The sequence below is a fragment of the Anastrepha obliqua genome, chromosome 4, assembly GCF_027943255.1.
Source record: "Anastrepha obliqua isolate idAnaObli1 chromosome 4, idAnaObli1_1.0, whole genome shotgun sequence".
NCBI lineage: Eukaryota > Metazoa > Arthropoda > Insecta > Diptera > Tephritidae > Anastrepha > Anastrepha obliqua.
The window spans coordinates 53,843,294-53,860,097 of record NC_072895.1 but is presented as its reverse complement, the minus strand read 5'-3'; the positions used below and the strand labels follow the sequence as shown (position 1 = coordinate 53,860,097).

General features: G+C 38.0%; 2 protein-coding genes across 2 annotated transcripts in view; one reads left to right on the top strand and one right to left on the bottom strand.

Annotated features, from left to right (window-relative positions):
- The window catches only part of LOC129244151 (protein Wnt-5), a 160,549-nt gene that overhangs the window by 638 nt on the left and 143,107 nt on the right, over positions 1-16,804 (top strand). The window contains exon 3 of the mRNA XM_054881767.1: positions 393-2,118. Within this exon, the coding sequence (XP_054737742.1) occupies positions 393-2,118 (1,726 nt within the window). The remainder of the gene's footprint in view (positions 1-392; positions 2,119-16,804) is intronic.
- Positions 3,605-4,192, bottom strand: LOC129243686 (uncharacterized). The gene is made up of 2 exons (XM_054880891.1): positions 3,952-4,192; positions 3,605-3,856 (listed from the first exon to the last, which is right to left on the bottom strand). Exons 1-2 carry the CDS (start codon positions 4,123-4,125, stop codon positions 3,680-3,682), a joined length of 351 nt encoding a protein of 116 aa, XP_054736866.1. The 5' UTR covers positions 4,126-4,192; the 3' UTR covers positions 3,605-3,679.

Below are 16,804 nucleotides of genomic sequence, written 5' to 3'. Positions count from 1 at the left end.
ACCGGATCCCGGTATGGGCATCCCTAATTTCTGAAGATGGTAAGAAAGGTATTGTATACACAAGAGACTGGCTGGCTGTTTGGTTGCCAGTATTCGATCAATTGATATTTAGACTCCTAGAAACCAGTGATTCTTTTATTTTATTTTTTTCGATTGGAATATCCGATTCGTGGCGAAAAATTGTCTCCTTCGACTGACCCTTCCGTTGCTATAGCCAATCAAAAAACTCGTAATAACGTTGAGTATGTGTTGCGAACTTTTTTGGCAAACTAGTCGGGAAAGTATCAAAATATCATAATTAAATTATATGAATTATATTATACATATTTTACACAATTTTCGATAATCACTGAATAACTAATTCAAATACTTCTTTCTGCATCCACTTTCAGCTGTCTCGGTATCAAATCGCCCTTCATCGAATTCAGCAATGAAATAGAGGTACTGGCCAACAACAGTGTGCCCCTCAATATAACCAAAGATGAGCAGGCGCTCATGCATCAAGAAGGTCTACGCAAACTGGGCACGTTCATTAAACCCGTTGACTTGCGTGACTCTACGACAGGCTTCGTGAAAGCCGATTTAACCAAGAAGATTCCCAATGCAGCTGCTAGTACTAGCAGTAAGGTACATTATGGTGGTGGAGGTGGTGGTGGCAGTGGTAATCCCGGTGGTGGTATTATCATGGCACAGCGTCGTCGCCATCCCATACAAGAGGAGATGGATCAAAAGCAAATTATTTTACTTGATGAGGACACCGATGAAAATGGTCTGCCCACAAGTCTAACAGATGAAGATCGGAAATTTATTGTACCCATGGCATTAAAGAATGCATCACCGGATCCACGCACCCTTATGGCCACGCAACGACTCATAGCGACAACGCGCGCCACAACAACGACGTCGACTACAACGAAGCGGCCCACTACTCCGGCCACTCCGGAGTTCGCATCGAATATTAATGACCTCAAGAAGCATATTTTGTATTTGCAAAATCGCACCAAGCACGATAGTAATTTTCAATCCAAATTTGTAGTGTTTCCGAGTCTGCAGAAGGAACGACAAAAGCAGGGCCCAACAACAGTAACAACAACAACTACTGCGCGTCCCTTCCGATCAATTTTCCAATATTCGGCACCTGCCACACCGCCTACACGCAAATCGGCTTTCCCAAGCGGCGTGAAATTGCCAGGTGGTCAACCTTTTGGCGGCTACTATCGTAATGATGATGAAGACGATGGTGGAATGTCTGTGTTTCTGTCTCAAGCTGGCATAAATGCGCGCGATAAGATTACCATTGTGCCACAAGTGTTGCTGCTCAACGATCAAACCATCAAAAACGATACGAACGGTGGTGAGGTGAGACAACGCAATTTCGATAAATCACCTGCTGGCATGCCACAGACAGTTGCCGTTACTACACCGACCACACCGCCAGAGACCACTACACCCATGACCAGCACTACACCCAGACGCCCAACCAAGAAACCACTGTGCATACGCAATCCCGATTCATTGAAATGCATACGCCAACGCAAGCGTGAGGAACAACAACGTCAACGTCACCGCGAACAGTTGTTGCGCGAGCAACGTGAATATATGCGGCCACACTATGAACCCTACGTGCAGACATTGAATAACACAAAACGTTTCGCGGTTTCGATCGAAATACCTGATTCTTTCAAGATACCGCACAACGAGAGTACAGACGCCACTACGACAATATCAATACGAGCTGACGAAGGTGAGCTCCAGGTGCTTTCACGTTCTAAACGCTCGCATCATAAGCGTCGTAACATTGGGGGCGGTCTACAAGGACGTCGCGCAGGAAATAATGATAAGTTTGCCGCCAAATATGGACCGAGTTATTTTGAACGCGATGCGATTATAACCGGTGGGCGCGATTTTGTCGTCTCGAATTCAGACCAATATGGCGGCATGTCGTCGGCGAACAGTAACACAACCAGTCCGACGGTGCCGGCGTATTCAGAGCCAATTGATTTAAATCCAGATAACTGTTATCACGTGGATGGCATGACGTATGGACAGAAGAAACAGTGCGTCTTGCATACGAGTGTTATGCCGGCAATAAGTCGTGGAGCGAGAGCGGCTATACAGGTGAGTGGAAGGGATTCAGATAAATCAGTACCGTCAAGAACTCAATAATTACCGCTAATTTAGTTGCGTCTACATTGGACTCTCGCTTCCTTAATCTCTCTATGCAAATCCAGTATATTTTCTTCTAATTCTTTATTAAAACCATACCATAGGCTAACTTTCAAATATTGCGGCTGCCACGAATCTGAGCCCATGCCTGAGAATAATTAATATCTAACCACCATCAAGCTTTAATTATATAACTGGGCGCTTGTGTGACCCTATGTTGTGTGGTTGCTAACGAACGAGACTTGCGCTGCTATAGAAAAAGTACTCGTAAGGATACGCCAAATGCCTGTGAGTATCAGCTGTTCAACGTGAAGTCTTTTCTTTCGAATGCACTACCTCTCCCTTCTGTAAGCAAACCTCAATAACTATTAGAGTTGTGTTTTTTGGCAACGGTAAAATGTTAATGTATTAATAGAGCGTCGAATTTCCTAAAAGTTTCCCGGTCTAAAAACTGCCACCTTTATTCGTTTCGTGAATGCCAAGCTATAACTTGCTCTGAGCACTGTGAAAGATTAAAAAATAAACGATCTTAACTGTGGAAAGACAAGTTATATAAATAGGTTCTTCCTTTTCTACTTGATTGACGGAATTTAACAAAGCGCTGAAGTTGTTTCTTTCTCGTACCAACCGGCGCCAGTTGGGCACAAAACCGGAAGACACACCACCTTCTCCATCAGATCTTTTCAAGGCAAAGAAAGCCTTCCTTTTCATCTACTACCATCAGCTGCTCGTTGTTGCATCGTCTGTTATATTCGTCGTCGTCATTGTGCAAAGATCCGTAAATCTTCCGCAAAACCTTTCCCCGTACACTACAAGGGCCGTCTCATCGGATGTCATCGGCCAACCTTCTGCGCCACATTATAGGATAGGCATGATTAGAGACTTACAAATGTGTATATAAGAAGTGTGATTTTTGTTTGTCGGGAGTGGACTTTACTAGGTAATTGCCTACTTAGTCCAAAGTAGCGCTTGTTGGCAGGAGAGATTATCCATTATCATGAAGGTTCTACATCAAGATAATGCGCCGGATAATTTCGTATTGTCTGTCAAGAGGGTTCCACACTCAGTGTCATCAGATGGCTTTCCCATCGTGCGACTTTTATAAGTTTCTCAAGAAGTAATTTGCATTAAAAGCAACAAAAGATTTGAATCTATTAGAGCTGTGAAAGCAGCACGCGTCTTGGAAGACCTGACGGAAATAGATCTCCAGGGCTGTTTTAAAGAGTATAAGACTTGCGGTTTTATAACGTGTATCTTGTTTTTCAAAGCCAGTATTCATATACTCACATACACTGACTTATTTGGACCTTTTATGAAGTGAATGGTGCCGAACGATCGATATTTTTTATATATATATTTATAAAAAGAATTTAGAATGTACTATGTTTCCACAAAAAATTACTAAAAGTAAACAAATAAATTGTCAAAACTTGCAAATAAGTTCTTTCCCAACGCTATAGGTATAAAACATACATATACTTTTTTCATCACTCTCGTTCATTTTATTATTTGTTTATCTGCCATAAACAAGAAAAGTTACATTGAGACCATAGCTAGATTGAGTTCTCATTTGAATAGTAGCGAAAGTCCAGCCGGGGCCACCCCAAACCAAAGTGTTTGTTGGGCCAGAGCTATTTTTAAATTGATCTTGCAGGTAAATAGCGCTGATTACTTTGCTATTACTTTGATACTGAAATCAAAAGGAATATCATTCAAATCAAACAAAAAGGCAAGGAAACATTTACTGAATATTTTTGATTAAAGAAAAAAATGTCTCACACTTACCGATGCTGGAACATTGAAGTACAGCGTCTGCGCAGCATTGCGAACAGCTGGGTATTGTATATTTTGGTTCAGGACAATAGTGTCAGTGGTGTTTTGTACGCCCCAGGTTGTGCTCGCCGAATAGGCCATAGCGATGAAGGCAAAGAGCACACAAACCAACGCAATAATTTTCATTTTGTTTCTGTTAAATTTTAGTTATTTTCAGACAAATAAATAAATAAAATATTCGCAAATCGTCGAACTCAAGTGGATACTGTTTGATTTTGATCAGACCGTCCTGGCTTTTATACTAAAAGAAAGTTCTAATTATTTTTATCAGACGAATTATTTCTAGGAAATTTATATTGATTAGTAGAAATTATCTTTTCAAGTTGCTAGTCACTGGCAATTAATTGATAAGAATTTTATAGCACCTAAAGAATAATTAATTCCTATGATTTCATTAAATTTATGATATTTATTATCAACCTTCTTGAGGTAACCTTTTTTATTACTTTTGTACAGTACCGGAACAAATTCGATAGAACATTTATTTTTACATAATATAATTACTCGATAGTTAGTAAGTTGATCCTGATTAATACAATTTTTGGTGTAATATGTGGCCAGCGTTCGGTGTTTTTAACTTGACTACCTCCCGGTGACGGTCTGACACCACGGTGATCAAAAGCGCAACGGATCAAATCAATGCGTTAATCAGACCTCGAAAAACGCTAAAAGCATTTACGGTACTAATTGGCGGTGTAGAATGGACACACTAACCACCTTGGTGGAGTTCGAGGCCTATCTAATGCAATGCTATTACACATCGAGCTAAAAATGCTGTGCCCGCATTTGGGTGTTGCACGACAACCACCACGATACTCCCAGAGGGCCGTCCTCTCACTGCAAAGACTTCTGTTGAGACTTCGTTGCTAAGACTACTATCAGTTGAGCTTCCATACAGCTCTGGACTGGTGACCATACCCCAAATTCCACAACAGCTCGCACAAGCTACAGCTGAACGCCAAAAATTCAAATCATATCGTCCATCAGTCCTCCTAATCCCCACACCCTAATTCCCACACCTAATGTCTGAGTACATCGGGCATTTGCATAGGACTTCCACCCAGTAATATATGCCCAGTACTTTTTAGTGATATCACTTACTTAGCCCTTTGATAGTTGAAATAAAGGCGACCGGTAACTGGAGCAATATTATATACAGCATATTTTATTAACTTGTATTTATTATAAAATATGGACTACCAGCGTCCCATTTTAAGGGATTAGGTGAGCTTTGAACGCTGTAAAAATTTATATTTGCTCCTAGCTTTTTCTAATATTGGTTTGCAACATATTTCGATTGCTTTTTTTTTTAATTTAAGGCATTTGTATTAAAAAGATGTTTACATATTTAGATTTCGAATTGCTCGCACTTTTGCCGTATTTCGTGTAGCACACGAATTCCGCACCAGAAAAACGCATTAAGTCTCGATGCCATCTGTTTTATGAGTTCATATGGGGGCAATTCTATGAGACATGGGAGGATGCTGGAGGATAACTTTGTTATGTCTCTATTGACACTGTAACCATTTTTGTGTAGTTCTCTAGTCTTCTGTGATGGTTACGCTAGGTTTGAATAGTTCAAAGTATATCATACCAAGATGGTCTCATCAAGTATGCAAGTAGTGCATAACATTGGCGACATGGACATTCAATTTGGTCGTCGACGTGATAGAGCATATCCTATTTTACCCCAAGATTTTTTACGAAGCAAGCTAGGAATTGCCTTCAAACATCTTCCAACTTCAATTGCTACCAAACCGTATCTTTTCTATGGCTGTTGTGTATGTTTCAAAAGAGAGTGTACTTAGTCCTGCCATAAGTTCCGTTACAAGTTAAGACCGTTATAGCTATGAAATTGTATTACTTTTTTTAATGAAGATAGTTTTATTTAATCATCTAAACAAAACGCAAATTCTCTAAACAACGCAAAAGATGAGATTCCGGCACAAAAACTGATATATTTGACCGTGAATAATAAAATGCTCTATGCAAACAATTTGAAAAATATATTTGGAATTTTTCTTTTAAAACTTTTTAAATTTAGCCACTGATACCTCATTTCCTGTAACTGTTCAATATAAAGTTCCCCAGGCGTTGTCAGAATAACTGATAATAGATTCACCTGAACATGAAGAATCAAACTATAACTGTTAGCATATATATAATATATACATGTCTATGTGGGTGTACTTGAATTGAGAGGGGTCTAGAAAAATAAAATTTGAATTTTTGGAAAAGTTGTGTACAGAATGGAGCCTAAATTTCCTCCCTTAATATCAATATTGTTATATTTTTCTCTGTCGAAATTTGGTTAAGTTCTTAGATGTATGGCAACCCTATGTAGAAAATATTTAATGATTGAGGGCTTTTTCAAACCTTCCGCTTGATAGCCATTTGTACTATTTTAATCAAGTTACGTATATAATTCATTTTACTTTTTTGTGGCAACCCCATTAAAAGTATATCTGTGTTAAAACTTAAAACTTGCTCAGATCCCTTCTATTTGATAACAATATTATTATTATATTTGTCGAAATTAGCTTTGGTTCTTAGATAAATGGTAACCCTACTAGAAAAAAAATATCGCAGACTTTGTAAATATCTTTCGTTTGATGCCCGTATTTCACTATTTTAAACAGCTTACATGGCGCGTGACTACTATTCGGAATTCAGAGAGAACGTAGGTTCGAATCTCGGAGAGTCACCAAAATTAAAAAAAAGTTTTTTCTAATTTCGGTCGCCCCTCGGCAGGCAATGGTAAATCACTGAGTTTATTTCTGTCATAAAGAAACTCCTCATATAAATATCTGCCGCCCGGAGTCGGCTTAAAGCTGCACGTTCCTCTATTTGTGAAAAAGCATGAAGACGTACACCACAAATAGGAGGAGGAGCTCGGCCAAACACCCAGAAAGGGTGTAGGCGCCATTTATGTATGTATGTATGTATGGCTACCCCATTCAAAAGTATGTCTGTGCTAAAACTTAACTCTTGATAAAATTTTTTTCAATATTGTTATATCTTCCTGAGTCCGAACATGTGCGTATTCGATTATAAATTATATTAAATTTCTCTTCAATAAAAATGCAATAAACTTTCGCGGACTGAGTTTGTACTATTTATAGAGGAATAACCAGAAAAACCTTCAAAAATCCGCTCCAACAAGGCAACCTACCAGGAGTAAGAAATTCGACTAATTTTAGTAGCGAAACTCTACAAGTGGCAATACTGATTATGTCACAAAATTCACTACCTCTTTAAATGGAAAAATAGTAATCTACTCATAAGAATTTATTACACTATTCGAGCTTAAAAGCATTTATGACCAATTGCAGTTAACCGAGAAACTCCGAAATTTAATTTAGATTCAACTTTATAATACCCAAAAGCCAGGGATAGGAGCAAACATACTGAAAAGAACTCGCAATTTATTACGAAAAAAAAAACGTTAGCAAAGAAGCAAAAGCCGAATAAAGCCGCCAGACAGGTTAAGGTTATAAACCATTAAAGAAAGCGCAGCGTTTTCGTATGAATAGAAAAAAGCTGTGGATTGCTGGCAACACCTGCGGCCAACAAATGCAGCAGGCAGCCAACCAGCCAGCTAGCGAGCAAAATGCATAAAGCAAACCGAAAATTTATCTAAAAAACATTCTGCAACCTCAATGCCGCTAGGCGACCAACCGAAAAAGCACAAGGAGCTAACACGCCTACACACACAAATGCGCAAACATAAAAGCGAATATGAGACTATGCAACAAGAAGGAGACGTACGAGGGATGCTCCCAATAATATTTTGCGTCTAACAATAAGAAGTAATTTAGTTATTTACATTCGTAAATTCTGAATCCGAATTAGTGGCATTTTCAAAAATATTTTCTCAATTTTAGAGAAATTTACTTTGAAATTTCATGACATACTCGGATTGTGTATGACGTTATATTATTGAGTCCGAAGTTTTATTAAAATCGGAAAGGTCCTTGTAATTTTTAGCATAAAACGTGGGGCAGTTGAGTTACGCACAGAGCAGCCGATTTTGGACGGCTTTTGTGATTTTACTCAGCACTAGTCATGATCGATTTACTTATATGTAGCTTAACGTGTTTTATATTTGGAAAATGTGGGGTTTCATTGTAGAAAGTCGAGCGAAGTTCATAATAAGGCATCATACAAATATTTTCGTAAGCTAATTTCAATTTTTGGCCGAGAAGAATTTTTCAACTCGCTTCAAGCAAGGTTTTGTGTACATAGGTATACACTGAAAAAGCACAAATTTTGTATTACAGACACCAGATTGTAGCTAGCAACACAATGTATGATGCAGCCCTCGTATGTAAGGGTGTGCAGCAATGAGAGACAAACTGAAGAAAAATAAAATTATTAAAAAAATTAAATTACTTTTAGTTTTATTACACTAAAAACCGCTAAAGCGGAAATTTTATAAACCAACCGTATCAGCCGTGGGAGGGGTGCCCTGAGAATGAGGAGTGCGTATGTGAGAAAGCGCGAGGTTGCAAGCGGGGGTCGAGCGTAAAATAGAGGAAGAAAAATACACAGATCTACTTTTACTGGCACACAAAGAAGTTAAACAAAGTAAACAAAGCGATTACTTATATGTATGTGTGTACGAATACTTACTTGCGCCGGGAGCGGGGTGTTGTCAAAAGGCCGTATGCAATGTATACAGTTTAGTCTTTGCTTTACACTGACGTATTTTCATAATTCACTGCGCCAGGACGTCTCGAATAAAAAATGAAAGCCAAACGGCAGTGTGCACAGCTGCAACACGCTTCAAATAAAATATGTATGCATGTGGCAAACAACATAAAAATGCAAACAAAGAAAGCGGAGATGGTGCGAGCATATGCATATGTATGGGTGTGCGAGTATGTACACGTAGGTGTTGCGGTGCAGGAAAGCCAACAAAAGTTCGGGTAGCGTTAGTGGCGGAAATGAGGCGGAAGTGCTGCTTTCGGTTGCAAGTGCAGGCGTAGCGAAGCAGAGCGGAGCAGTGAATGCGTTTCAATGACGTTTGTAGAAATGGTATCCGCTTTTGAGGCATATAAGCGTCTTTATAGACAAAAGTATGTGCATTAGAAATGCAAATTTTTACGATTTTTATGAACCCGGGCTTTTCGGGAGTTCGGGACTAGTTTAGATAAACATTAATTTGCAACAACTTAACTCGAAAAATGGCATCAATATTGCTTGAGAAAATGTCTTACCATAAATAAGAAAAAAAATAAATAAATGGATTTAAATAAAATTTTTATTTACAGAGAAAATTATTTCCCTAGAGACGAAACGAAAGATAAGTATTAACTTTTTACGCATTTAGTAAGACTTTGGCGGGTTCATATCTGAAAAAGTAACTTAAGGTGGGTCGAAAAGAGATCGGTGCAAGCAAACTTAAAGTGTTAACAAATTTATTTTGTGGTTGGAAGCAGTGTAAGTCGGTGTGATGATTTATAAGAGAGGCACTCATATATACATGCACTTGTACATATATACATATTAGGGCGGATCGATTTGAAAATCGCTCATTGCTCTGTTAAAATCGTATTCTAGGGATCAAAATAAGAAACTTTGCCGAAGGAACCATACCTCTAAAACGAATTCCCCCCAATTTCAAAACATCACCATTTTTGGCCTTTACATGAAAAAATCAGCTAAATGGCTACGTTTTTTCTTTATTTTTAGTTATTTATAATAATATTTATTATTTATTTATAATAATATCTATTTTTTCTCTTAAGAAATTTATTTAGTCAGAACATATGTAAATGAAAAAATTAATTTAAGTGAGTTATAGAAAAGATACTAAAAAGTTCGACCCAAATTGGGGGACATCAGAATTCGTTTTAGAGGTACGGTTCCATCGGCAAAGCTTCTTATTTTGATCCCTAGAATATAATTTTCACAGAGCAATGGGCGATTTTTTTGCCTCCCCACAAAAGACACTAAAAGTTCGACCCAAATTGGAGGACATCAGAATTCGTTTTAGGGGTATGGTTCCTTCGGCAAAGTTTCTTATTTTGATCTCTAGAATATGATTTTCACAGAGCAATGGGCGATTTTTTTGCCTCCCCACAAATCGACCCGGCCTAATACATATATATTAAAAAGAAAACAAAAACAAAAGTGTTCAAACGTATTACTATTTGCTAATAAGTTAAAATCATTATTACTTTTGTTGAAAGGAATTTTCTGTGTCAATTTTAATTGCTTCGCATGAAATTATTTGTCTATAATTCCGATATTTTCGGGAAATCTCGAAATCCCGAAATTCCAGGTTTATTATCCCTAATGCACATTTACAGTCGTCAGTGTTTATGTAAATACGTATGTTAAGACATGTGCATTTTGCACGCCGCAGTGGCATGCATTTTCACTTTTTCCGTGCCACGTGATAACGTTGCAATCCCTGCAGTTGTACTGCAGTGCTTTTCTTTGCACGCACGACACTTAACAAATACAGAAAAGGAGCGTAGGAGGCCGGCGAAAAAGGCTATACATGTGATGTTCGCTTTTCATACCTAAAAAAATCATATCATATGTATGCACACTTATACATATGCAGAGATGTTGCATATGCGATTACTTCCTTCGCATGTTGCATATTTCGTGGCGCAGGCGCTTGTGCTACATTTGACTGCGCACATCAACTTGCATTCACTTATTATTTCGTTCGTTCATTCATTCATACATTTGAGAACGTTTAGATGCTTCACTACTTACTGATATGAGCGCGGACGTGTTGGTGTTGATGTTGCTTTGCTGTTGTTGTTATTTATTTTCTATTCACTACTCACACACATACATATAAGTGCGCCAGGAGCTCGTAATTTTAAGAATTTTTCTTTTTTCATAAAATCTTCTACATGCACAGCGTCCTTCAAGGCTTGTTGCACATACCACATGAGTATGTACCAACAGCCACATGCAAATCTGTTGTAAACAACGTGCGCTCTGCTTGCATATGAGGAAATGTAATGGATAAATGGCACGTAAGTCCGCAATCACATGCGAACATCGAGCAATAGATACTATCTGCAATTGTATAAAGGCCTTTGAATCCTCTTGCTACAGCTCTGAATGCAAATAAGCAACCAAGCAAAGCAGCTGGTACAGGCAACGCAGTTTTTGCCCTCTCGAGAACTGTTCATAACTTCTTTGTGAATGGCTAGCTGCTGCTCTGTTGTAACAGTATCTGCCTTTGGAATCGTTTATATGTATTTTACATGCGATTTTTTTACTTGACTACTCACGAATGTTTACTTATAGAGGGTAGTTCAAAGTAGCTAGCACCAGAACATCGCCATATTTGAACCAAATGATTTCGATAATATCAAGCTAGGTGGGAATTGCTGCAAGCTGGGCCTCTATAAATATTGAACATAATATTGATATGTCGTTCTCTACCTTGTACAAGTATAAGCAGAGTACTCAAAGGTACAAATGGGAAGGTACAAATGGGAGTTGGAAATTTTTGGTTACTAACTACGCAGATTCCTATTCACTTTGGAAATTTACATCCTGTCAACACATACCTTAATATAAGTGCGCCAGAATAGCTAGTTTTCAGTTATAGAACCGCTTGCTTAACTGACTCAATCTTTGAAGTTTGAAGGCCAGAGCTTAGCAAGTGAACCAATCTGGACACACGCAAAGCATCGCACTTTCTTTGAGTAACATTCCTGCGCTTCTGATTTTCGGGCACCACCCGGGTAGTCTGGCTGAAAGGACTAACCGCCAAAAGATCAGGAGAGTTTAAGATTATGTAAAGAAAGGGGGAGACTTTTTCTAGGCGCCATAATTGGGGTGTGTGAATAGCGGCTAAGGTATTGCCAAGAGCAATCATGCTAGACTAGGTCTAATGCTTAAATCGGGATTCACGCTAACTAGAAAAAGAAGAACAGACGTAGAGGAAAACATGTCTGCTCCATATCATAATCAGAAAATAAAACGACCTCTCCAAGTTGTGTTTAGGAAAGAGTGACTCTTACTCTTTCACGCATCATAAAAGGTTCACCAAAGCTTTGCATAAGTAACTTACATATGAAAAAGTACCGGGAATGTTTAAATAAAACAAAACAGAGTTAAATTTCAGGCAAATTTATTTTATCTCCTTCAAAATATGACCCGTTTTAAGCAACACTCTGACTGAAATCTCTTTCCACGAAGTAGTAACTTCAACTTGGGAAACAAAAAGAAGTCGTGAATACGGTGTTTGGACGATGGTATTTATTAGGTGTTTGGTCAAATAATCCAGCACAATTTGAGCTCGGTGCGATGGCGCGTTATCCTCATGCAAATCCAGAATTGTGGCCGTTTGAGACGTACAGCATCTCTCAAATGCATCAAAACGGATAAGTAATATTCTTTGTTGACTGTCTGGCCCGATGGAAGGTACTCATGGTGCACTACGCCTTGGCAATCGAACATCAGTCAACATCACCTTCCCGGTACTTTTTGATAAAACATTTTTAAAACACCCAATATTCACAACAAATTTACGTATGAGTTTTCATTTAAGGAAGCTAGGATTAGTGCGAATATGACTCTGAATTCATTAGGAAAATGGAATAAAAGGCTGAAAAAAAGTTAAATTTATTAGAAGTATTTAACTAATGCTCACGGTAGAGCACAACATACCACATTAGATACCACCGCAAATACTATGGCTCAATAAAATAATAGTATTTATTACGATCTCCACCAAGCTCCCAATATCAACTAACCGACTGAGAACCACAGATGAATAACCGTTGAAGAGAAGTGTGTATTCACTTTGCGAGACTTAGCTCAATCGAATGCGACTTGCAGCGAATACAAATGGCCCTCGTATGTGTGAGTCACTTACTTATGTGTGAGTTTTCGTCTTGAAAGAGCTACATATTCGCAGATTATGTGATCTACCGTTTCATCGTCCAGCTCACAAAATGACAAACGCTTGTTTCTACTATTTCTAATTTCATGGAATGTAATCAGTGAGAGTTTTTATAAGTGCTCCCTATCCAGATTTAAGGCCTACTGGATGCTCTTCGAGAAGAAAAGATAAATAGTTTTGCCTGTCGCTATCCTTAGCTTTCCCTTCAGCGTAGTAAAACTTCCGTGTTTTTCAGTCGTTGAAAACTTCCTTATCTGCACTTTCGTTAGTCCGCAAAAGGATCGGGTTCTTGGTTTTTCAATATAGCGCCAAATTTTGATAGACAGTCCGCCTGAATTGCCGCCATGAAATTTATGTCGTGGTGCTCAGCCCAGGAAGACGATGTTCCTTGCAGCCAAGGCATTGAGAACAGAGAAGCATTCCTCAACGAGGTTAGATGTTATTATGTGAGATTGCAGTGCACATAAAGTTGCTTGGTTGTCTGGCTAAATTCACTTACGTTTCGAAATTTGAGTGGTTGCCAGATGCCAATGTTTTAAATTCAGACATAATGGCCAGGATAATCTGAAAACTAAAATTTGAAATCTATTAGATGTCACAAACTCTTCCTGAAATTGCTAAGTACAACCGGGCGCTGTATCTAATTGAACCAGACCAATGTCCGACCACCACCATCAGCCATTGAAAGTAATCCGAAGTGGCCATATAAATTATTGCCCATATCGATTTTAAACACTTTGGGCTTCAAAACAATGAGAAATATTCAAAGAGGGTAAAACATTTTCGAAATTTTATTGGACTAACACACTGTGATTTTTACTAGTTATCTCTTTTCCTGAGACTGTGTTGTACTGGTACAAGCAGATTAAAAAAAAAAGAAATTGCTTAGCAAACTATTTTTCTATTTTTGCTCCAAATTTTATTTTACGAAGAAATTACCCAACACCGTAAAAAAAAAAAATTGGAAAAATTAATGCGCTTTTCGAGCCACTTGAAATTCGCACTTTATTACACCCAAATTCAATCGACTATAGAATGGCACTCCCGAGATTTTTCGAAAGGTTATGGTGAAAAGTTTTTATGAGAGACTTAAATTTTTTTTTAATTTACACAATGCCTGAAACCTGGATATATATGGGTTTTATAGGAGGATGAAATATATTTCTATTAAGAAAATATTAAAATTAAATGAAAAACACATAACTTCTTGAAACTTGCGTGTAGGTTCATGTGCTATGGTTTATCGCACTATATATTGTCGTCGCCACTTCTAATTTCTTTTAATAAAATTTTACAGTACAGCGAAAAAACCTCATAAGTAATAACTACGCAACACCTTCAATAAGGGAGAAAATACTATTTTGTAGCAAACAATCAGTTTTTCCTTAAGCTTAAAGTTAAAAATGAAAAACTGAGTTAATTAGTTGGTTAATTTAACCAAAAACTGGAGTTAGCGCTTTTACTGTCCCAGCGACGATTTTTAATAAATCTGGTACTTAAATGAACATTCTATAATGCACTTCTTTTTCCGTTTTTTTTTTTTTTACTTTTAGTAAATCTTTTTTTGTTTCCATCCTATTGCGCTGTTGCTAGCTAAAATATTTTTCTGTTTATTTCATTTGCCATACTTATACTCTTTCCTTTTAATTGCTTCTGCTTAAATTTTTTCATTTCATTTATTTTCGATTCTATTCATACAATTTTTTCCTTTCTATTTCTATACCCATTTTTGTTTTTCTTTTTGAACTCCTTTCGCTCCTCATTACACTTGGCATTTTCTTTATTGCCATTTCCATGTTTATTCAGTGCACTGTTTTAGCATTTTTTCTTTATTTTGTCCTACCAACCATCCATCCTTTTTTCCTTCCTTAACCGAGAATTTTTTAAATGACGCCATTTAGGTTATGTTGCAGCAGCAATTTGCGTCGCATTTGCATTTGCATTTGAATTTCGTTCGTTGCTGTTGTTGTTGCTGCTTCGCTGTTCGCTCATTTAGTTGCTAGTTTAGTAAAGCTTGTTTGTTTATTCTTAGTTGTTGCTGATACTGTTGTTGCTGTTGTTGGTGTTGCTGTTGTTACTGCTGCGGTTTGTTGCCTTCTCCACTATTTGTACGTTGTAATTTGTTTTCCCTCGCGTCATTCATCCTCAACGCTGGCGGCTCTACACCAACACACTCACTAACTAACTAACTAACTGGTTGGCTGACAGCCTGCCTGCTGGTCTGACTGACTGACTTAGTGGCTTTTTCATTGCTGTTAGTGCGAATGTTTGTATGTAAACACCTCTGCAGTGCCACTGTGGCAATGATATCCGCTCGTGCATAAATTATGCTAACATCGTTGACCACAAAACTTGGCTACGAGCATTTCAATTTCGCTATATTTTTCCTCTTCAACTTTGTTTTTTTTTGTTTTTGTTTGCTATATATTATATGGTATAACGCCACAGTTATTCGTGCACTCTTAGTCGAGATCATCACCGACATCTTTTGCTGCTGCTGCTGCTGCTGCTTTTCGGTTGATGCATTTTCCTTTCGCTTTTTTCTATCTCATAATTTTTTCCTTGTAATTAACCACAAAGTGCCGTATTTAATATTCATACTAGAGATTTCATTTTTTCGTCCTATTTTGAGCGCTGTTACGTTGCCTTGCCACACGCATTTCGCTTATCTGCCACAGAGTCAAGCTTTAGATCTATGTACCTAACCGCCAGGTAGTTAGTTGGCATATCCAATTGCCCAGTCAAGCACGTCAACGCATTATGTTTGTACTGCTTGTAATTCCCCCCTCCACCCCCGCCTTTTTCACCGTTTCTGTGTGTGTTTTGTTTTTTTCTTTTCCAAGGTTTCGTAGTACTCGTCTGATGTATTCTTCTTCTTTTTCTTCTTCGCTTTGGGTTACTTTTTCAATTAAACATTTGCTTGGAGCTCACCACTCCTTCCTTCTTCTAATTCCTGCGAGCAATTTTGTTTTTTTCTTTGCCTTACTTCATTTTACCTTGTATGTCTTGACATTGTGCCACATTCATTTGTAGCACAACGTTCGTTTGCTGCACGGGCATATGAATGCAAATCACCTAATTACGAGTACATGGCAAAATGAATTACGTACCTCAATGGCACGCGAGGCGAAGTGGGGGTGAGTAAATGGGATTTGCTCTTTGTTTCTACGTTGGCTGTGATTTCTGTCATTAAATTAGTTACTATTAACTAGGGGTTGGAACGATGCTCGGGGTTGTGATAATAAAAAGATTTACACCTGCAAGTGGTGGCGTCTTCCTCAAATTAATATTTCCTTTTTCATTACCTTTTACGTTACGATTAGTTCTTTTTCTTCGTTTTACTTTTTTTCCTGCAAATATTCATTATTCAAATTGCATGTCTCATAACTTCAGAGTAATTTTGTACTATATTACAATTAAAATGGAAATTAGTTCAAGTGCTTGCGGTATTCGTTTTGCATAGTCCATTTGTGTTGATTTGAGTATTTTAGAAAGCAATTAGCCAAAGCACGGCTAATGCAGCTGGAACAGTTTCAGTGGATATATATATTTATGCTTACAGGTATGTCTGCTGGCTCATTTGAAGCTTTGCAAAGACACTGAATACGTTTTTGAACAACATTTGATATATTACGAAGGAACAAACAATTGCGTATATAACACAGTTTATGCACATTCGAGGGAAGTAGAACTTTAATTACTCCTTATTTCCCTACTAATTTTCGTCAATATTATTTTAGTCGTAAACCTTTCTCGTTGTAATTATTGTTGGGAATAGAGCGTCGCCATAACCGAATTTGTTGGGTTGTGACTGAGCTCGTAACTCCGGGTATGAAACACCAAATGATAGAAGAATTTTTTCTAATAGCGGTCGTCCCTTGGCAGGTAATGATAATCCTCCAAATGTATTTTTGCCTCGAA